Raw genomic sequence first — 23,790 nt, 5'->3', positions numbered from 1 at the left:
TCAAATCACACAGCACACGTAAAGTTTAAAAGAGACAAATTAAAAACGCACACGTAACAAGTACATATCTCATGAACTTATAACAAATGGATAATTAATAGAAACAAACCGTTGGCCAATGCTTGAGTAGAAATATAAGGAAGATAAAAGGAGTAATTCTTCGATGTGATGGTCACATCGTTACGTCTTGTTACTAATTCATTGAGTGATTATGAAATATTACGGAAGTACAGTTATGTGGTACATTTTGTAAATGTGTTATAATATAAATGGATATTTATTGATACTATTTTCTAAAAGGGGGTAATAAACTCTGTCGTCCACTCATATTATAACATGTGTGTGGGAGCATATATTTAAGCGACCAATGAGCGGGTGACACATGAAAAATGAAAATTTCTTAGGTTAATTAATTATCATAATTAAATCCTATTTAATTAGGAGAATTATAATTGATTCCAAATCAAGGATGAGATTTCCACCAAAAGTAATGCTACACTTACCCCATTTTTTTCCCCATTTCTATACCACATAATGTGGCATGCCCATATCATATATCACATCAATTAAATTAATGAAGTGTATTTTAATAAAGAAATGTTAATTAATATTTTTTAAAGTGTTAATAAATCATAAAATAAAATAAAATGTTAAATAAATTTAATTGATATAATTGTCCACCTCATCTGCCACATAAGGTGGTATGTGAATGTTGTATACAAATGTGGTAAGATAGTATTATTCAATTATTAATTCCAATCTCCTATTTTTAGGTAATAGTAATCCTCGAATTAAATAAATATTATTCTTCAAACCCTAGCTGACAAATAGTACTATAAATACATGACTACATAACACATATGAGGTAATCCTAAATCTAATTTTTACCCGAGAAACCTCTCTCTCTCTCTCTCTCTCATACCATTTTCTATTTTTCTCTCACATAGCTCTTGCCACCACCATACACGGCTCCAACCACCCAATTCTCTCATAAAATTTATCAATATAAGATGGCTTATCAAAATTAAGGTCAAACAAACTTTCAATTTGGTCACTAATTCCCAATTCAACCCCTAAATTCCTTAGAGCGAATAAACTACAATAAATATGAATTATTATTGTTTTGACTAAATAGTGATGAATGATTGACAATTAATTTTAATTTTAATGGACTAATTCGGTATATTTTTCACAGTAATCCAAAATCTTTAATTTTTTTTGGGGTACAAGACCCTTATTATATATATTTTTTAATTCATAAGAAGAAAACAAATTTAAACATGAAACTTTTTCCAATAATGAGAAAGAGAAATATCACGAGCTAAAATCTAGTTTGTCAACAATTATAAGTTGACGCGCTTAAAGTTAGACTAAGAGTTCGTTTATGAGTGATTCTAGATAGGCCAAAATCACTTTTGGAGAGAACTACCTTCCATATGCTTCTCCATAAAACCACTTTAAGTGATTCTCAATAGTAGTGCTTTTTGGCCTATCAAGAATCACTCTCAACCGAGTTCTTTAAAAGAAGACAATTTAGTTAAATTAGATACACAATTAACTTCAGACATATTATTAGATGTAAATCCAATAATTTACGCACTTTATAGTAGGAGTATGCTTTATGTTTTCGGTTTTGATGAATGTTAACCTTTTCATGTGGGCATACGAACTTCAGGGTTTGTTTCTTTTCCAATCAACAATTACACAAGAACTAAACAAAGAAAAAGAAAAGGTTAATTTGATTCTACATCTCTAAAATAAGCTTCGTTTTTTAAGAGCCAAGCCATCGTCAAAGCCGAGCCAAAACTAACGAAAGGAAAACAACAATTAATTAGAAAGAAAGAAAGAAAAGAAAAGAATCAAGAAAGCGACAATCAGCCAGTGCGTAAAAGCAAATCAGCGTTTTGTACCATCTACTTTCGTATTCTTTTGACGAAAGAAACATATTTTTTTCCTTCCCACTTTTGCCCTTTTTCCTCTCTCTCTCTCTCTCTCTATAGAAAAAAAAACCGATTGTTTCCAAAACGCACGAGTCAACAAGTTGAAACGAAAGCCACTCTCCCAACCAAAAATAAAATAAAATCTTATTTCTCCCTCTCTTATAAACTCCTCCTCTTTCCCCAACTTCCTCCTCAGCCTTCTCTCTCTCTCTCTCTCTCTCTCTTAGTTTGCTTCATTTCTGCTTAATTTTTCCACGCTATGCCACAAGTCGATTTGGAAACCCTAGTATCGGCGTGTGCGGGCGGCTCAATGGATCGAAAAATTGCCTGTGAGACGCAGGCCGACGCCATCACCGGAGTCCAAGACCCGCCGGAGGAGGACGACGCCGACGAACAGGCGGTGCCGCCGGATTTCCCCCCGGAATCCTTCTGGCTCTCGAAAGACGCCGAGTACGATTGGTTCGATCGTAACGCCTTCTACGAGCGCAAAGACTCCACGAAAGGAAACTCCAACTCCAATAACTTGAATCCGAATGCGAATCACTCCAATTCCAACTCTCAGAGGTTTTCACTGAACTTGAAGTCCAAGGCTGCGATTATCGGCCTACCGAAGCCGCAGAAGCACAACTACGTCGACACTAAGAATCGGAGGAATTGCAAGGCAGGAAACACTAGACTGTTTCCCAAACGCTCCGGATCGGTCGGGAAATCGGACGCTCCGATGATCGAACCGTCGTCTCCGAAGGTCTCGTGTATGGGAAGGGTGAGATCAAAGAGGGATCGGAAGCGCCGGTTTCGGAATCGGCAGAGGTCGTCGGCCGAGTCTACCATGGAGAAGGCTATCAAGCCGGTGGAGAGACGAAAAACCGGCTTCTTCGCGAGTTTTCGGGCGATGTTTCGGCACGGCCACAGAGACAAGTCGGCCAAGTCGCCCTACGCGGCGGCGGACTCGCCTCCGAGACACAGCAGCGTGATGTCGGGGAGAGCGCGTGACCGGTCGGCGGCTTACGATTTCGACACGCTGTCCATCGACTCGCTTCCGAGACAAAGCGTGGAGAGCGAACCACCCGGTTTGGGCGGCATGAAGCGCTTCGTTTCGGGTCGGAGGTCCGGGTCGTGGGTGGGCGAAGCCGGTATCGACGTGGCGTAATCTGGTCACGTTCGGAATCTAGGTTTCTTGATCCGACGGCGAGCAATGGGCCCACAGCCAGTAAGCAAAGGAAGCAATGGGGTTGTTAAGGTCGTGAATGGTAGTCTATGTGGGACCGCCTTCGCCCTGTTTAAATTGTCGTTGGATGACGTGGGGCGTTGAATAACGGTTTCCCCCCACCGGGGTTAGAGGTAAAAGATATAATTTGCCCACCGTTTTCTACGTTTTTCGTTTTTTTTTTCTTTGCTTTTTTCCGTTTCATTTTTATTCTCCAGGTCATTAGAGGATGAGGTTGTGTAAATAGATATGTTTTTTGGAGTGAGAAGTTGTAAATCTGCTTGTAATTTTTGATAATAATGTTTTGGAGAAAACCAGAAACAAGTTCAGCTTAGATTTGTGAATGATAGGCGATAGGTCAGAGATGAGAGTTGAGATGGATTTGGATTTGTAGGTTACAAAATATTTACTTTTTTTTTTTAAAATTATCAGAAAACTAATACAAAATATTTACCCAGATTTAAAATAATAAAAAATATTTTGTAAGTTAGACGGTCTATATTCCACAGAAGCCAACCAATACTTCCGCCACCGCCAACGATTGTGATTAAATAATTTATTTTAAGTTTATTATTTTTATAGATTATGATACTGGAAAAATCAAAACATGTGTGTGCGTGTGTGTAGTCATGCATTGACCACATGTGATTTGAGGGCTTTTAGTGGACGAAAGGAGTTTTCGCCAACCACATTAGAAATGCCAATGGATGGAGGGTCAATCTAATGGTAGGGGAAGGTCCCCTATTAAAAGGGGAAAATGTGGAACCTACAAATACCATAAAATCAGCAATTATATCAATGCAATTTCATTATCAAATAACATGACATCCAAAACCACTTGCCTAGACATTTCGTCGAACACTTGCTTAGACATTACGCTAATACAAGTGGATAAATATTTAGTAGCGGATACAATACATTTTAATTTCTTTGGCACGATAATTTTACTCCTTATCTTCAGTTTTCTGCATCTCTCATCACATGATGAGAAATATAGGGTATTACACAGGGGACGTTAAAGTTTTTTGGTTAATAAGTATGACAACCTTATTTATTTTTGCATTTTTACCGATATATCTACTCCTACCATATGACAATGAAAGTTAGTATTATGATGAACTTGAGGGAAAGAAAAAAAAAAGAGTTAGATATGTGCATCATCAGTCTCTGTTTTTGGCTTTGGAGTCTGGTCAAGTATGAAGACTTAAGCGTTGTTGACTCTACAAGGTTGTATCTATGATGTAAATGATTTCGAATATTGACTAGATCATCACTCTCATTGAAAATGTCCACCTTGCCTGCCTATAGCCATAAATTACTCTCCTTATATTACTCTTCTATTAGTGTTAAATATTAAAATATATGTTCTTGGAAAAAGTTGATCTCAAAACATTAAAAATTCACCTATTCACGCACATTTTTTCATCATCCTTAACATGTCCTCTCTCTCTTGGTTTCTTGGCTTTGATTTGGGCCTGGTTTTGGAGGAATATTTGTATAAAATGAGGATAACATTGTTTTGCTATTTTCGACTAATAATATTATGACACACGTAATAATTTTTCTACGTTGCGTAGTGTTATTGACCAGGAATTAATAGCAAAACAGAATTATCCCTATTGCAACCAAGTTTTCTCCTGGATTTGACCCAAATGATATCTTGAATCTTCTACTTACCAAAGAACAAAAAGAAAATTCTTGTACTTGTTTCCTTTTTCATTTGATTAATATTTTATTAAAACAAGAAAAAGTGCTTGTTTTCACAACCTTCTAAATGGAATAAAACACTTGCTTTTATAGGTCAAGAATTTGGTTTTGTAACGTCATCAACATTCAACAACAACGATGTTTATCCAATATAATGCCAGTTTATTCACAACTCTTTTCCTCTGCTTATTTTATTTTGTTTCTTGAAGCACGTTTAGTGATAAATATATGGATGATCTACTAATTGAGTTGATTAATTATGTGATTAATCAAGGCGCGGAGAAGATTGAAGCAAGTCGTTGTGATTAGCTAGATGAGCCACCCAATTATAGTGGTTTAAATCACTAATCTTGTCATGTAATCAAATTGAAAGAGATAGTAGTCATTGACCCAATAATGCATACCTATGGCATACGTTTCATGAAGAACTTAATGCATCGATCCATATGAGCTGCTCAGCTGGATTCCTTCATATTCACATATATATATTAATCATATATAATCAACTTCGAAAGAAAATACACAAAATACAATCTTTTCTAGATTACGCACTTTTCCTAACTACAACTCATCCTTTGACGATTCAACATCAGTCGATTCGGACTTCTACTTAGTTTTATCTTGATCGTGAATAGATCACTTAAGTTCGAGCCCAAAAAAGTGACACCTATGAAGACTCGCTTTACTACAACTCACGCTGATGACAATTGACCACACTGATGTAAATGTCAACTAGGTTGACTATTTTACTGGTCCCTAAGCTCATCGTAGAGCTCGACTTTGCGTCCGTTAGGAGGCTGCAGTGGTCTTGAGTTGTTCTTGCAAGCTGAATCCAATGGTGCTTTCAGAGCATTTAACTGATCCTTGGAAATGGTCCTTACCTACATGAATGAATAAGTCAAATTAGGGATGCGTATCAATAAATAAGTATATATGTATGTATATATGTATGTACGTGCGCGCACACGAGTAAGTACCTTTCCAAGAATGTTCCATACGACATTCTCGGTGCATGGAGGAACGGTGAGAGAACCAACATATCTGAAATATTTGCGGCTCTTCTTCTGGAACTCGTTGATATCTACGGTTCCAAGGGGAATTTGAGCATCTTCTTCCTTTTTACACGTCTCCTTGGCCAGCTCAGTCAGCTTGTCCTTAATCTGCATTAGCCAATTGTAGTGATAAATATTATCAAATCTCTCTCTACTATCCTTAAACCCAAGAATCCTTTTCGAACCTGTTGATGTAATGTTTTGATTTTTTGGAATGAATTTGTAATGGAATCAACATAACCTCACATGGCTTGACAATTTCTTTGTTTGGTGACTTTGATTGGCATACATAGTTTGGGAACAAGCAATCTCATTCTCCCCAAGTAGAAGGAAGAAAAATTCATTTTACATTTGTATATGACCTCTTCCAAGCCCTTGCTAGAGCCCAAACTTTGAGTTATGCACTCTAAGTTCGAACCAAGTCATGAACTTAAATTTAGAGTCCGAAGCTCAAATTCTAAACTCTAAACTCTAAATTCTGAAGGTCTAGTGCTAAGCCGCACGCTACGAGTCTTGGATTCCAAAACTCGGATCAGGACCTGAATACTAATTATCACTTAAAACTTTTGATTTCAATTTTCATTTCGCCGACAAGTATCACTTAATTTCTTTAAGAACAATAGATAGATAACTACATGTTGAGAAGAACTCTACCTTAGAGATGATTATATCATCCTTGCCGAATTGGAAGAGAACTGACACAACGGACATGCTCTGGTCAGATGCCTGGTGAAGTAGATGAAGCTCAGCTGGAAATCTGTAGCAGTTAAGGAAATGCCTATAAGCTTTTTGCTGCTTTTCTTATAAGTTTTAAAGACTACTTTGTTTTTCCAAGGCCTGGCTAAAATCTCCCCTCAAATTATAAGGATTGTGTCACATATGACCTTTAATTACTGGGCCGCCTTCATATATACCCTCCAGACTTTGCAACACAACCTTAATTTAGGCTCAAAATTTCTCAAGCCAACCAAACACTTATTTTGGTACGTTTCTGAGTGCTACTAAATTAAATGATCATCGACATTTATTTAGTATACTCTTTTGGATTTTCTCATATAACTCAAGAAAATATATTGTACCATCTTTCTAATACGGACAGACTCCATTAAAGCGGGACTCACACATGTGTGTGTTGGAACATTAATAGAGAGATGGTACAACACATTTTCAATTGATGGGTAGAAATAATTGTATCCCACTCATTTTGGATAAAATAGAAGAGATGATATTTGACAGAGAGAATGGGACAGAGCACATACTGGACTCCATTAAGGCGGTGCTCAGAGGGAGAGTGCCAGTGCATCTGCTTCAAGTCATAGTTCTTACCATCCACATCCAATGTCCCCACATGTCCTTCGAAATGCACCTGCATAGAGAAAACCCATGCACACCTAAGTTGATCTTGTGCCATGGCACTTTATTTACATGACCAACCAACCAAACATTTCATTCTGCCACCCAGATTGCACCCTTTATGGGCAAAGAATTGAGGAAAAAAAAAACACTATTCTTTTCTGGAAATCACAATTTAACGTATATATAAAAAATAATTCATCAAACGTATAAACAAAATAATTTATATACACAAACTGTGATCGGCAGAAAAGTAGGAATTCATACTTTCACATAAATGACACAAATAAAAAGAATGCAATCCCCTTTTAAAATTTGAAGGTACTTTCCATCTAACTTTTACCAATTGGACTTATTTGATGAGCCCTTTATGTGTCAAGCCATCTCACCAAAAAATAAAATTAAAATAAGTTCTCACCAAACAAACTATCTGTGTCACCAAAAGAAGAACATGAGAAGATGCGTAGTGTCAGTGTGGAAGAAGTTGAAGAACAAACCCCAATGTTAAAGCCATTGTTAAACAAAGTGGCATTTGAAGCACCGTAGACTCTGGTTAATGGCTTTAATCTCTTGCTAGGGGTAAGTATGCCCTTCACGATGTCCACAGGAGATTGTATCTTCCCATTTGAGCATGCTGAGAAATTTGGGCTCAAGCTTCCCCATTTATCTGGGCCAGTTGCGCCAGAGTAGCTAAATGAAAGTGAACTCAGGCCTGCGGATAGATAAATTTCAAACACACAAAAACAAAAACTATTAAATAATATGACAAGAACTATGCTTAATTCAGCAATTAAGAAAAAGAAGAAAAAAAGAGTTCAATTGGTGCTTCTGGTTTTCACGGCAATGCTGGTAAGATAGCATACATAATTACCATGTATTATATAGAGAAAACCTATGGCAAGAATATGCATACATCTTTAAAAAAAAGAGCTTAGCCCCTTTGTTTGTTCTGTCACTTTGTAAACGATTACAGTTGGAAGAGTCGTAAGTTCAAATCTCATGTACGACAGTTGTTGAATAAAGAAGGAAAAATCTACCATTATCGATAGCAGAAACCGAACTAGAAGAGAGAGAGAGAGAGAGAGAGAGAGAGAGAGAGATTCAAGTTCACAAATAGGGGAGTTAGTAAACATAATCTAAATGCCCAAGAAGTTAGAGGGAATGAGAGAGATATCATACCGTTTTGGACAGAAGTTGAAGTGCTAATTGCAAGAGGCAAAGCTATCACAAGGAACAAGAAGCAAATTCTAAGGGCCATTATTGCTATTGCTTTGTCTACCCTGACATGCAAATCAAACAGAAATATTTTAGTAGTTTTTATATCCAACTGTAATTTTCTTCTATGGATTTGATCAGTGATTGAATTTCAACTTGTGGTTTTGCTATACGTACCTTGAATATACGCACACCTTGGCTGCTAACTTTAGGCTAACTCTCTGCTAATTAGACGTTATTTCTCGAGACTCTTGGAGCACCTTAGCTTTGATGTCTTTACCTATTTATACACTTGTTGCTGCTGCCTCCTATTCCTTTCTGCTGTTGTTTGGATTTTTTGTGATTAATAACTAATTATATCCTTAATTAGAGAACTTTGGATTTGTCTTTTTTTGTGTTTTGCTATAAAGCCCTTGGATATATGAGAAGTTGTAAAAATAACCCTTTTAGGGTTGAATAACAACTAAAAAAAACCTGCATTCGAGGTCCTATGTTTCTCTCGTCTCTTTATATCACTTGTGTATTAACAAAAATAAAAATATTTGCTTCTTGTAAAGCAAAGTTTAAGATGCGAAACATTCCGTTCTTCAATACAAGTTTTATAGGGCAAAAACATTCTAATTTAACATCACGTAGTGGAGATGATTGAACAAAACATGTTTTTGGTTGGGGCCTATTTCATGATTCACCTTCATTCATGGGTTAAAATTTAGAAACTGTTCAAAATTCATGGCCACGTCAAGGTTGATGTCTTGTATGTTTTTTTTTGGGTTTATAAAGTTGATGCCTGGTGCGGGTGCGCACTGAAAAATTTATAAGTAAAAAAAAAAAAAAAAATTTCGACCACTCATTTTGTTTGTGTACCAATTCATTCCGGCAGGCAGAAAAGTTAATTTGATTATTCTTATAATAAGTTTTGATGCCAACCCGGAATTACTAAAATGATGGAGAGATGGTCAAGTTTAACACCATTGGTTTGTGGTTATGTTAATGTACTTATGCATATGTTCATAATCTATGAATATAAAAATTTGAATGTCCAAAATTAAAATTCAATTTTGCACCTCAGATTCTATTAAAAGATTAAATAAGTTGTGCGGGCGGCTACTGAATATTGTTGTATATGAAGTTTATAATGCATCAATAATCAGAATTTGACTACACGCGTGTGAGCGACTGATTTTAACATCATCCGTATCTAAATAAGAGTCCAAATTCAAATGTATGACTATAATTTGTTCCTTTTTTCAAATTTTGGAGACGAGATGACAAGATTCAAAATCTTACCATGGTTTTAAAGCCTCAAGACTACGCTTGGTTTATTGTTAGAAAGAAAACTTGAGGCAAGCCTCCATGAGCAACACATTTGCAGGCCTAAATAAAGCCTTTTAAATAAGGTTCTTCACAAATAAAATATAATCTTCTAGAAAGAAAACGCTGTAAAATATATGCTGAAAGGTTCCTCTGCGAAAAACACAAGTAGAAAGAAAAAACAAGGTAAACGTGAAACACACAATGTGAAGGCTTTTCCATGGAAAGCTTCAAGATAGAGAGCAGAAGAGGACACAGAATGTGGCCATGGTTCACAACTAATAAATGAAACAGTGGTTCCATTCGTGTCACATTTGTAGACATTCCCATTAAATGCATATGATCGATATTCTACTTAACTTGTATGAGGAATACATGCATCAAGAAGACCAATTCAGCTTGGGTGTTTTTGGTCTTATTCAAATGCCAACCTTAACTTTCGACCTACCCCACTACCCACTAAAGAAAGGCACCAAGGATGACCAATTCATTGTTTCCATGACAGATTAACCCACATAAGCCTAGAAAGCTTAGAATTTAAAACAGAAAAAATGGTGTGGGCAACACCAAGGATATATATATATATATATATATATTCTCTCCCCAAAACAGTTATTTTCAGAATACCTTCCTCAGCTTTATTCTTCAGGACAAGTACTACCTTCCCCTGCTACACACGGTTTGGCTTCTAAATGCTGATGGGGTCCCCCAACAATCACCAATCCCAAACTATACCCACTTGTTGCACTGTTAATGGGTTTCTGGTCCCATGCGTCCGAAAGTTAAATGATAGGCCCTCCCTCTCTACCTTTGTTCTGGAGTATTCTGCTGTGTTGTCCAAACAGGCCACTAAGCTTTATCTAAATGTCACATGAACATAAACATTCCAATCCTATTACATATGCACTTTCAATATTCCCTCATCTGTTTCTCTTTTAAAAAAAAATCTTTGGAGAATATTGTAGGATTCAAAACCAATCTATGTGTGATTGTGTCAACCTAGAAAGTTGGAACCATTTGCTGATAATGCTACGCTAGTGGAATCTTTAGATCGTTGCGACACATAAACATGATTTAAACGAACCCACAACTAGAGAGTCAGGCCTAAGGTCTCGTTCAGTTCGCAGAAAGAATTTGATAGGAAATTATTTTCCATGTCTCTTCCTAAAGGATAGTAAATGAAATATTTTTTTCCCGTATTTGATAATGAGGCTAATACCTTAATTAACCAATATACAGGGATACTTAGACATGTGACACTAAAATAGTTCAACGACCATTGAATATAGACAAGTGTTGGTTTATGGTGTCCAATTGACATATGATCAATTTTTTTTTATGGAAACAAAATTAATATCATGAAGATGAGAACCAATAAGACCGCAGGATAACAAAGCAACCCATAATTGGCCTTTGAACATTCCCATATGCATGATTAGACTGGACTGTACCTACAAATTGGAAGTCAGAGTAAGCAGGAAGTGAAGGGCATAAAAAGCATGTCCATGAAGCTTGAACACATCCTCTTTATGAAAGCTGGGGGACATCTGGTAGTAGATGCCCTGCTAACAAACATACCCCCAGTTGCCACAAAAGTATGGCCAGATTAGAAGTTATCCGTTGACAACTCTTTTTTTCTCAGCTTCAAACCTGAGATAGAGATTCTCCACCCAAAGTAAAAGGCTCCACTTGGATATGCACCATATACTTTCAGTCCCCACAATGTGAGATCACACACCACGCTTCCTTTTCAGCACTACTTTTTTTCTTAGACAACCTTCAAAACTAATTACATTGTATACTGACAGTACAGAGTTTTGACAAATTAGATGGAAGAGATGCAGAAGTTATAGCAGAAACATTTTCTCTAGGAGGGCATCAGTACTCGAGAGATCTAGATTTAACAATTTCTTTAGGAAATCAACAGCAACACAAATTTTCTTTCTTGGTTGTGTAACATTTTTCTTCATTCGATCTTGTTGGGTAATGTTTCTAGTCCACCTAAGATGAGTCTGTAATTTGTAAGAAATCCAACTCCCAGCTAACACCGACAGAAAGTTACAATATCATTCAAAAACGTTAAGGTTAAACTTCAAGCATACATACATCTCTGTGCAAGTATCTAACAATATTACTGGATCATGTCATGCAACACACTATTTTAACAAATAGCACCAAACTAAAACAATTCCTTCCACTAGAAAGAACAAAAAAAAATTGTATACATCTAAAAAGCTGTTCAAGTATTTTTGTATGGGAATAAGACGATGACTTATACACTTTCATTTAACAGAAAATGTGAGAAATATACAAAACAAAATCATAAGAATAAAAAAAAGTCCACATGCCTGTGGAAAGCTTTGCTTATTATAGCGCATATGTTGCTTTCAGATATTCTGCAATTTCTGCACTTTCAAACATCTCCACCCCGGTATTTGGATCTTCTAAATAAGGAGCCTGCCAACCATTATTGTAAGATTGCTAATGTCATCTTACTAATTCACGCATGTCAAAAGGAATTTCATTCTCATATGATCAAAAATAAGGTTTTGGCAATTCACAGTAGAAAATTGACAGTACCTGAAAGCGTCCAGTTTTATCAAACAGAATCTGTCGTTTTGGACTGCCACGGGCACAGCTGAAAAGAGTATTGAGAATAGAATAAGCCTCAGTAATAAATTGTACACATAAAAACAGAAAGAGAGAATATTGATAGGAAGGCTAAACAAAAAGCTCTCGGAAATGATCATGGATTACTTTGCATCAGAATAAACACAAAAGGAAAAAAAATTCCTTTATACCAAAGTTCAGAAACAACATAGACACATTATGAGAGCCCTAATAGAAATGTGAAAGTGGAAGTAAAAGAAACTAGCAATGAAATTTCAGAAAAAAAGAAAAAACTGGACAATGATACTCAAATATATAGATAGATACATGTTAGCATACATATGAATTATATACACGAGCGCACACACATTGCAACAATAACACCACGTAATGCATGAGGGCTTAAAGCATACACCGAAAATAAAATGCAACACTAACACCACGTAATGCATGAGGGCTTAAAGCATACACCGAAAATAAAATGCAACAATAAATCACTTTATCCCAATACACAACCCTGACAAAGATACTGTACAATTACATGTATCAGGGGCCAGATCATCATTCTTATGTCCACCTAATTTGCTTCTTGGGAATGCTCACTTACATTACCATAGAAAAAGCATTGTGTATGTACAAATAAAACGCTGTTAATATGGTGACAAAATGAAAGTTGATTATAAATTATAGTGCAAGACCTAACCGAAATTATTGTTACTCATACTTTACCTGCGATATATATGAGGCAGTTCTAACTCTACAAGTACTTCACGTACAATTTTGCAAAAAGGAGATCCCTGAAAGAGACAACAATTCCAAACTAAAACTCAGGATCATACATGTGCTTGTGTGCATGCAATACACTGAGATGTATATGCGCATGTATCAATAAAAGAAACCAAAATTCACATGTAAACTTGGTAGCAGAACTATCATCCATATATATGGAACATATCAAGGCTTATCTATCTTGTATTTTAATGAGGGACCTCACCCGAAAATTCTGATTTCAAGTAAGAGCATGATATTCTAACCTCATATGCCCATACTACAAGTGGTTTGGGTGGTAGTCTTGATGGAGAATAGCTAGAACCCTGAATAGAATTAAAGAAAACGAGACTGATCAATGAAGTTATAAAACAATTTGCATATAAAAGCAAATTTTTGATAACATAACATGGACATTCAATGTGAACAAATTTTAGTGTTGAATGCATCATGCAATTAATGAAGTAGGAATATTCCAGGAAAACACCACCCCCCACCCCAAAACAATATACTGACTTCAACAAAACCATCTAACCTTTCCTGAACGACCAATCATAGCAAGGCCTGCAGTCAAAGTCTGCAATCAAGAATTTATAGATTTAAATAAATTCTTAACAATATACTTCCTATAGATTGAGAGAAACTGCTAATAGAAGAGTCAAATGCTAACCGTCAATAAACCAAGTGACAATGCAATAGGAACATTTCCATCACCTGCACAAACATTTAGGGGGGGTGTGAGAAATTTTAAACAGAATTTGGTGTAAAATAGTTGGCATGAAATGCATAAGGGACCAAAAAATGATATAATTACTAGAAGTCCTTAATTCAAGAAAAAGTAGCTCCTGTCAGCAAAGAAACAAAGGAAAAAGTGCATCACCAAATAGAAGCATAATTTGTAAAGCCTAGTAATACTGCTTTCTTGCCAAATGGTCACCATAAACTTAACGTATAAATATGTAAATCTAAAAATTATAGTGTAGTTGCATTATGTATATATTCGCTATCATATCTACACATACTGTAAAAATGAAAGTATACAATAAACATCATGAAATGAAGTGATTGTAGCAAGATTAATGTGACCGCACACACCATACTTTCCAACCAAGTACTTGATTATGTCATCCGATTCATACATTGAAACTCCAGTGTTTGGATCCACCTGCAACCAAACACAAAAGTTGGAGTAGCTGCCACTCAGAGCCATTCTGATATAATAAATAACAAGCTGAAATGAAGGCATATGTTACAACTAACATAGAACAGAACTAAAAAATGATGTTGAAAAATAAAAACTATGACAGATACTAACATTTATTAAGTAAAATGTGAAAAATTCTTATCATCTTTTTAAGAAAAAAGTTAAGCGTTAGCTTAGTGTTTTTCAAATGTGCTTTTGTTCATGGAATCATTTAACTATATTTTGAAAAGTTTCTGTATGTTTATATTTAGCAACTATAATCTATTGGGTTTCTTATTTTAATTATATGCAAAGTCCCTTCTCTTGGAAATTTACCTATGAGCTTCTGACACAAAAAGTCCTGAACCCAGTACTAAACCATCCAACATATCTGAAATTTTACTCAAGGGATGACTATAAATTCATAATGACATTATGGAAACAATCAATAATTTTAAAGGTGAAATGGAGAGATAACATGTATAGGCATTTTGAAAGACAGCTTGACCCATCTTATTGCTTATACCCTGGAGCTTCTAAGAAATATATAAATACACTCTGTTGCTTCTAATTATAAATTCTTCAATTGAGGATTATTTAAAGTTTTCTCTCTCAAGGATAAACACCTCTTGGCTGTGACGATAAACAGAAGAATAATAAATAAATAAAATTTTCAAAAGTATTAGTGTCTAACCATGTAAGGGAACTGCTGTTTTCCGCCCATCTCAGCAACCTTGCGACGAAAGTTTGGACCATTTTTTGGGCAAGGATAAAATAGAACATCAAGGTCCAACACTGCAACAATTTCCCTAACCTATACATACCCAAATGTCAATCCACAAAATAAAGAGATCACAACACGTATATTCAGCAATATACTACTACCATAATAATCAAGTCACAAACACATGTGATGGACTTAGGAGACAGTATTCCTATGGACCTTAAGCATAAACATTTAACTAGAATCTTGACAATCTAACCCTTAATTGATTGGAGAGCTGTGAAGCTAAAAAATTGTTTATCTATTAAATAAAATAGAAGATCACCAGCCTGATCTTAAATAACACTAATCAATATCAATATGCTAAAACTAAATGCCTAAAATCAATTTAAACACCAACCACATTTGTTACCACAGATTTCAGCACGATACCCATCAAAGAATGATGGTTTGCCGGAACTATGAGACAGTCTAGTAATGTAGTCATGTGCATGGTTTGTGAAAAAGTCTCCAATGGGACATTGGATCCATTGCATATCTCCATGGAAGAATAATATGGCAAAAATAAATAGCAACCTTGCATTTGTATACACACAATATATATTATATGGAAATTCTTCAGAATTAAATAAGACTTCTTCAGGGATGAAGTTACCTTCCGGCAGAATGGACAGCTGTGCATTATCCGTGGTAATCAAAAGCGTGGAAAGAAAAAAATTACATGCAGTCAGTTTTAGAGTTGTATGGTAAAAGTCAGGGGCGAATTAGACATTGCTACTACAAAATTTTAAAATACAGAAACAATACTATGGAATGAAAAATAAAGTACCCTTCAAACTCATATATCTCAATAGGCTTCGGCGGCCGGGGGCCTATTTTTGAAGTCTCTTTCACCTTAGAATCTGTTATATAAAAATGGGAAAGACAAAATAAAATAAAATCTTGAAACCTCTTATACTCAGATGCTATACTGAAAACTACCAAATATTTTAGTTATGGTTCAGAAAGAATGAATTAAAACCAAAATTCCATATTCATAATGATAACAAAATGTTTGATGCCAAAGAAATAAACAAACTTTCATTATTGGGAAAAATCATGATGAACCAACATGGGAAAAATTATCCATATAACTTCAAAATAGTTAACTTTTCTTCTTCTGCTTAGCCATTTCACAACAACTTCATCAACAATGTCATAGAAGCAATTATATCAAATTAACATGTACCATTAAAATCAAGAGCATACTGGTCTGCGGGAATTTCATCTTTGGAAACGAAAGAGAAAGAATACCTGCCATTGTACAACCAAAGAAAAAAAGAAGTCAGAATATTTACTATAGCTTATTGAATTCATGTCTAAAGCCTTTTCTTTTTTATTAAAACCCCGAAAAAAGAAAACATATCTAATAGAAGCTTTCACCTTTGTGGTCTGGTCTCACTGTTCAATTATGCATTATAGAGTTCTAGTAGACAAACCCAGATGCAAATAAAGCAATAATCTTTGGCTCACTGAAGAAATCTAATGTATGAGAATGAGCTGAAAAAGAAAAAGAAAAATCAGAGAACGCTTGAATACCCAGAAACGAAAACTCCAGTCCCCAACCGAAAAAGCAAGGCAAGAGAAGCCCCCAAGATGTCGAAAACTTTATCCGGCCGGACGCCGAACCGCTTCGGCTCCGGCGGATTGAAATTGGGCGGAGGAGCGAATGTCAATGGTGGAGATGAAGGTTCTGGTTTGGTTTGAACAGAAGATGAACTTACTGGGGTCTCAGAGGACTCTGTTGTGGCTCTAATTGAGAATTTCCTTTTGGGTCTTGTGGGGCATGAAAATGGCGGGAAAGTTGAAGTGGGCATTAGGTTTAGAGCTTTGGCCATGGTTTTGGGGATTTTGGATTTGGAGATACGAATATGTATATTATGTATCATGTGTATTTACTGTGAATCAATTTATTTGGTGGACAATAGAGAGACAAACAGATACTTTAAATTATTGGTTTGGGACATAGCCCTCTATTGCGATTGACTGGGAACTGGGATTGGGGCATTGATTTTTTTTTTTTATGTTTAAATATCTGATTGGTGGGTTGTGGGGATGGATAGTTTTCCTAAACATGTGATTGGTTAGGAGGATCCTCTGCTTTTGGTTTTCTAGCAACAATGCAACCCAAGAACCATATTGTACATGTGAATCATGCCAATTCACAATGAAATATCTTGAACTCAATGAGACTTGTGAAACTATAACTTTTCAACACAGCTACAAACAATGTAGGCAGGCATATTTCAATCCAATTGTCATAAGAAAAAGAAAGAAGATAGAGTATATTGTGTTGTTTAGCAACCCCATTTGAGGTTCGAATTCTCCTCTTCTAGTGGACCAGCCTTTGGTCCTTTTGTTACTGGACCAGCCTTGGAAGAAAACAATGTACCCTACCACTCTTTTATTTTATGATTATTGTCTTCATTTTGAGAGAAATTGAAATTATAGGTGCTTTATTAGCCCCCAAAAAGAAAAAAAGAAAAAAAGGAAAAAAAGTTTGTCTGGTAGCTTTTGGCTTTAAAAAAGAGTTCTGTCTTTTTGGCATGTCGAGAATGGGCTTCCAACAAATTATGTGGAAACTTAAAAGGATCTCTCTAACGTCAACTCTTCCCATTGGGAGATAGGGAGATAGCCCCTATTTGGAGGCACTCAAATTTCAAACTCTTGTGCAATGATCATGCACTTCTCCCTTGCTTCATAGCAAGTACTTCTGTGATAACAAGGCCAGCAGCCATTATATATGGGGCGGCTGACTTCTTGGTTGCCACCATATCTTTATTATTTCTATGAAGGGTGGCCTGCTTGCTTTTTTAGCTTTCTGGATAGATACAGATAACAGGAAACAAGACTGATAAAACATTCCACTGTTTTCTGTATGTCCCATATATGTACCATGTGATGCTTTAGCTCAAAAACCACTCTTATGAGACTTGAAAAGCTTGTAGGATTTCTCATCATATTGTCATACAAGCAGAAAGCGTCGTGTATGTACATACATACACACATACACACATACACACTTACATACATACATATATGTGTATGCGAGTTCGGAAAAGAAAATTTATAGTTCACTATGAGGTTCATACTCAAATACTAAGAGGGGATACAGTTAGTGCTGGGAAGATATTAGTTTCATACTGAGATGGAAAATGTGGTTCATAAATGATGTATACAGCTGTGTTCATATATGGAAAATCTACAAAAGTATTTAGGTTAAGGGGTTAATATCGGCCACAATAATAAGATGAATGTGTTAGGCGTAGAGAGATAGAAAAGACACATTTCTGAATGAATGAACTATTAACAAACAACAAACCAACTCGGATTGAGATCATTTATCCTTTTCTGATGTACTGCCTCACTGCTGAAGTTTGGTATCTGTATATTGCTGACAGAATGATTGGTATGAAAGTTGATCTTGCATGAAGATGAAAATATTTACATGGAAGAAATATATATGCAAGAGAAGTTTTTCTGGTTCTATTTCCTGACCATCTTTGTATCTTTCTATTTCGGCATTGGTTGAATCGAATTAGAATACTACTGAACATTTGGAAAAAGTTGTATCAGCTTGCAAAATTAAGCATCAATCAACAAGCAGCAGTGGTTGCACTTGTCATTTCAAGGGGAAAAAGAAAAACTGATGCCCATTTCATGAACTCAACAGAAATGTTATGACTCATGAGAGGTCCTCCACATCACAATAACCATCATGTACAACAACTATTAACCTACATTGACACGATATGCACAGGTGACACTTGGCATTGGCCAAGACCACAGATTAAGTCTCATTAGTAGTCTAATTCGTGAGTAATGAGACACTTCATTTTAGACTGATCAGGTGGAGAAAATAGCAAGCCAGATAATGGAATTCCACCGTCCAACCACTGAGAGGCAAGTGTCATGATCTGGGCTGCCATGTCAGCCGACCGTGGTCCCCTCCTGGACCCAATCTAGAAGCCACAAAGTACCAAAAGGAGAGGGAGAAGGAATGGTTGCAACTTGGAGGTGATTAAGAGCCTTAGGCAGTTCAATTTGTCCAAAAGGAGAAGTGCCTTTAAGACTATTTATCAGATGAGAATGAGAAAGGAATACTACTGTCGTCTCAGTCTGATCATAAAGTAGAGTTGCTTTTCCACCATTGGGTTCAAGAAAAAGACAATCACTTTCTTTTTCTTTTTTTCCATCAGATATCAAATTCCTTGTTCACCAAAAAATTATGCCTTGAGAGTCAATATATGTTGCAAGCATAGAAAAATTTGAATGAACAACTACAAATTTCGTGGAACAGAAGCATGCACAATACATACTAAAAAAAAGCTTGCACCTTTAAACACGTTTCTTGGAAAATCTATAGAGAAGCATTGGTCTTTTTTAATGCAGAATAACAGAAAGTGCTTAGTTTTTAGAAGAAAAGAAAATGCATTCATCATGCTGACATTAACCCTTACGAGAATCAAAAAGGCAAAAAAATAAATAAATAAAAGCTCATGAGCAAGCTGTTTTGTAATATTTGCTTGCATGCCATTCTAAAATCTCTTCAACTTCAAGTTTCAAACTTCCAAGCATCGAGTGAAAAGGACAGAGATTTCGTATCTTGCCCTTCATATTGATATGGGTTTTATTTTCAGTTGGGAAATAAAAATATACGTTATTGTCTTCCTTCCTGTATGTGGAAGAGCCAGTTTGCCAATTGTACATAAATATTCATCTCCAAACATCAGTGTTTGGGATAAATTTTCCATTTAAGAGACAAAGTGGGATTTTCAGTGACGCACAGAGGGCACATCGATAATTAAGCCTTTCTTGTATATCGAAATGGCACTTTCACTATATTGCATTGGTTGGTCTAGTCAGCAATCTTTATCTTCAAATAAACAATACTTAATTGTTGAATATTATTCAGGTTATGAATTCCTTTCCCTCTCTTATAATATAATAAAAAGTTTATGATCATCTCTAAGCTCAAGTAGAAAACTTAATGACGTGATGACTAAATTACACTGAATTTAATTTGTTAAAGAGAGAGTTTATATATTATTGGAACCCAGAAAATTGCTCTCTTCAAAGCAAAATTCAACTTCAATTTTTTTTCCTTTTTCTTTCCAAATTTAAGGTGCAATTTATAAGTTCATCAAGGGATTTTAAAAAAATGGAGTTTAGACCCAAAATAATGCCTTAATAAGTTTATTATAGTCGTTACTTCCACCATCATCATCGAGCCCTCAGTTATCATAGCCTTGTCACCGGCTTCCACCGCCTCTGCACCGCCCCACTCCCTATCAACGTTTGTCACCATCGTCACCATGCACCATTACCATCCTCATCATCATGTTGCGACTAGCTACCACCATCCCCATCCTTGATCATGTAGATTAGTGCATTTACTAATAAGTTAACTAAAGAAAAAAAAATGATAAGCATGCAAATCACAAGACTTTAAGCCATTTTCTTTCGTATGTCCTCATTTTCAATATTTTTTTTCTCAAATACATCATGCAAATAAGTCGTTGAACTAAAAAAATTACATAATCCAAATGCTTGTAACAAGATCATAGTGGCACGCATCATGCCACTATGAACATTAAGGCTTGACTGGGTCAACTGTGAAGTGATCATATTGCAAGACATAATTAAAAGTAGAACAGATTAATTTGGAATCTAATATAATATAACGCACTAACCCTTAAATTATTCACAAATGTTTTAAACACGGTATGAAATCTAAGATTCCTAAAATATATATTTGAATAAATCAATGACACAAGTAAGGCCTAGTTTGGGCTTGCTATCATTTTTAAAAAAAGTTGTTTCTGCTGAGCTTTGAAAATAATTAGCTGTAAAGTAAATCAACTTCATGTTTGGTAAACAATATTTTTAAAGTGCTGTTATACAAAAAGCAGTGTCAAAACTATTTGGTAAATTTTATATAAAATTGTTGTAACTATGAATAATGACCAAATTAGACATGATGTCAAAAGTGTTATGTACTAATCATGTGGTGGTAATGATGGAGTGGAAGTGGTGGTGGTGATGAAGGTGGAGTTGGTGGTGGTAGGGATGGCAGTTGTGGTGGAGGAGGTGGTGGTGGTAGTGGCAACATGGTGGTGGTGGTGGTGTTGGTTGTGGAGGTGGTGGTGGATGTGGAGGTTTTGGAGTAGGTGGTGGTTGATGTGGTGGAGGTGGAGGTGGAGGTGGTGGTGGTGGTGGTGGAGGTGGTGGTTGTGGTGGTAGTGGCGGTAGATGAGGAGGAGAAGGATATGGTGGCGGTTGTGGTAGTTGTGGAGGTAGTGAATGTGGTGGTGCAAGTGGTGGAGTTGGATGTGGAAGTGGAGGTGATGTCATTTTTCAAAATGAATGATGGTATTTTTGTAATTAAAAAAATTCATTAAAGATTCATCTCTACTTCTTTTGAAAGCAGCTTTGAAAAGCAACCCAGAGCTTGCTTTTAAAAACTGCTGTCAAAAAGCCATTGCTTTTAAAATAATCAGGATATTTTATTTTTACCAAACACCTTAAACTGTTTAACTTTAAAGTAAAGCAGGTTTTTAGAGAGAAAAAAAAAAAAAAAGCAATCCCAAACGAGGCCTAAATACTATCATGTTTACATGGTTTTTTCTTTCGAAATCTTACCGTGCAGCACGTCTCCTTCTCTCTCTCTCTTTTTTGTTTTTGCAAAAATATACCTAATGAAAAGTTTTTATTTTTATTTTTAAAATTGATAGACAAGGGTGTGGGTATATTATCTATTTTTGCCCCAGTTATGAAGTTACAGAAGTCAAGTCATTGTCTCTTATTGCTTTGCATTGTGCTTTGATGCTTTTCTTGCTTGGAATTTCCAAGTAAAAGGGGATAAACTTCTACCTCCACTAGTAAAAAGAAAAGCCAAAATTCATATATCAAGCATGCGTATTGACAACATCATTGAGCACTAAACCCACTTTCTACTCTTTAAAAAAAAAATTAAAATCATTTTACTCGTTTGATCACCATGATCCATGCCTCTTGCTCTCAATCCTTTTCATAGCTCATAAAGGATTCAAATTACATCTCTTTCAAATTGACCAAATTCTTGCTCTAAATCACAATTATACCATTTTGCATTTTACCATATTGATTTGGGGCTCGAGTAGTCAAAAGCTTCAGACTATATACTACCAGAAAAAAAAAATGCAGCAAATTGGCTTAACCTCACTGAGAGACTCTGAGTGCGCCTTAAATGGACAGAGTGTGAGCCGTGGACGGCAGAGCAATGCCTAACTGACGCGTATTGGTCTTGATAGGGACACCTTTGTGTGAAAAAAAAAAAAAAAAAACCCTAATAAGCTCATCAGCAGCCTTGCCATCCAACGTTGTCTTATTATGGGAGCACTGCTTGGCTTCTCTTTCCTGCACCCAAAAAAAAAACACACACAAAAAGAATAGTTTTTGTACCCGTGTTAAACTGTGATTTGTTTGTAGGAAAAAAATGCTAGTTTCTACATAAGAAGACGAGTATCTTAACCTAGTTTTGTAGGAAAGATAGCATGCATAAGAGCATCTCCAACCGATGTGTCAAAAGTGCCTCATAGACATTTAATGGCTAGAAATAACATCTTACATCACTCCAACCGATGTGTCAAACCTGATGTGGAATGAAGGCTGGAGGTTGAGATGTTATTTTTGACATCCCAAAAGCAAGATGTCAAATGAATATTTTATTATTTTTAAAGATAGTTAGTTGTTACTTTCATTTATTATTTTCCTTTTTATATTATTTTTCTTCTTTATCTTAAATGATTTGACTGTTACAATAATTATTTATTTGACATATCAGGTGGAGTGTAAAATTGTGTAAATGTCAAATTGCCACATCAGCCATCAAATTTAAATTTGATGTTTGGTATTTGACATCTTCCTTGGAGATGCTCTAACAAATTGTAATCAGTCTTTTCGTAAGAAATGCATCCCTGACCTCTATTTGATTATCTTTCTAATTCAACCATAAACATCAAACGGTGTCGTGTTGGCCATAAACAAAATATCAATACAAAAAATTCTCCTAACTCATAATTTGCCACCACAAAATCTAGAGTTCAAGAGGGGATTGGTACATCGACTTAGTTGCATTCAAGTAGAGTATTTTATGGGTTCATGTATTTCTGGTTTAGACTCATTTGAAGTTTGAACATATAAAAGACGCCTTTAATTTGGCGTATTCAACCAGACACCAGGAAAGAGGAAATCGGCTTCTGTAATTTTATGCCTTACCGCCTTTACCGACCTGAATAAGGGAAGTTGTGAAGTAACTGCTGGAAACAGCAAAAAAATAACAAGGTTGCCAAAAAGATAGTCAATCAAAGAACAAATATATGAGTTACAGTAGTCAGCCACTCAGATCCTTTATAGTGGCCCTACTGGATCTTAGCTGATCTTTACTGTATGAAAGGGTCTGGTAATAATCCACTCCTGGAAAAAATGCAAGGAGCACAACACTGATTTGACTCAGTCTTATGACTCGGTGAGTCAACTCGCACAACAGCAAAGAGACAGGCCAAAGCATATTTGTCCTTTAATCATTGCAAATTTGCTTAGTAATATTCCTATTGTAGGCTACCATAATCTTTGATTTGTTCTGTAGTAATTGCTTACTACTTTTTCTTACTCACCAACCGTTTCATCCACCCAACTCA

At 35.8% G+C, this 23,790-nt stretch overlaps 3 protein-coding genes across 4 annotated transcripts; 1 reads left to right on the top strand and 2 right to left on the bottom strand.

Annotated features, from left to right (window-relative positions):
• Positions 1-2,033: 2,033 nt before the first annotated feature.
• LOC103341792 (uncharacterized) lies at positions 2,034-3,481 on the top strand. The gene has a single exon (XM_008245345.2). It carries the CDS (start codon positions 2,200-2,202, stop codon positions 3,088-3,090), a length of 891 nt encoding a protein of 296 aa, XP_008243567.2. The 5' UTR covers positions 2,034-2,199; the 3' UTR covers positions 3,091-3,481.
• A 1,851-nt stretch (positions 3,482-5,332) lies between these two features.
• LOC103341793 (alpha carbonic anhydrase 1) lies at positions 5,333-8,791 on the bottom strand. Of its 2 annotated transcripts, none has more exons than XM_016796621.2 (7): positions 8,652-8,791; positions 8,439-8,539; positions 7,757-7,971; positions 7,166-7,272; positions 6,561-6,663; positions 5,832-6,014; positions 5,333-5,735 (listed from the first exon to the last, which is right to left on the bottom strand). In XM_016796621.2, the coding sequence occupies exons 2-7, from the start codon at positions 8,515-8,517 to the stop codon at positions 5,601-5,603; spliced, it is 822 nt and encodes a 273-aa protein (XP_016652107.1). In that variant the 5' UTR covers positions 8,518-8,539; positions 8,652-8,791; the 3' UTR covers positions 5,333-5,600. The 2 variants fall into 2 exon arrangements, with proteins under 2 accessions (XP_016652107.1, XP_088899713.1); XM_089043587.1 differs by having other exon boundaries at positions 8,439-8,534; positions 8,652-8,756.
• Positions 8,792-11,961: 3,170 nt separating this feature from the next.
• Positions 11,962-17,294, bottom strand: LOC103341795 (Thioredoxin family protein). Its single transcript, XM_008245348.3, has 12 exons — positions 16,649-17,294; positions 16,299-16,363; positions 15,900-15,972; positions 15,726-15,744; positions 15,041-15,160; positions 14,259-14,328; positions 13,834-13,877; positions 13,699-13,740; positions 13,430-13,489; positions 13,125-13,192; positions 12,366-12,423; positions 11,962-12,242 (listed from the first exon to the last, which is right to left on the bottom strand). The coding sequence occupies exons 1-12, from the start codon at positions 16,996-16,998 to the stop codon at positions 12,153-12,155; spliced, it is 1,059 nt and encodes a 352-aa protein (XP_008243570.1). The 5' UTR covers positions 16,999-17,294; the 3' UTR covers positions 11,962-12,152.
• Positions 17,295-23,790: the final 6,496 nt, after the last annotated feature.

The sequence above is a fragment of the Prunus mume genome, linkage group LG8 (assembly GCF_029339155.1).
Source record: "Prunus mume cultivar Tortuosa linkage group LG8, ASM2933915v1, whole genome shotgun sequence".
Taxonomy (NCBI): domain Eukaryota; kingdom Viridiplantae; phylum Streptophyta; class Magnoliopsida; order Rosales; family Rosaceae; genus Prunus; species Prunus mume.
This window is presented reverse-complemented; position numbering and strand designations above follow the sequence as displayed.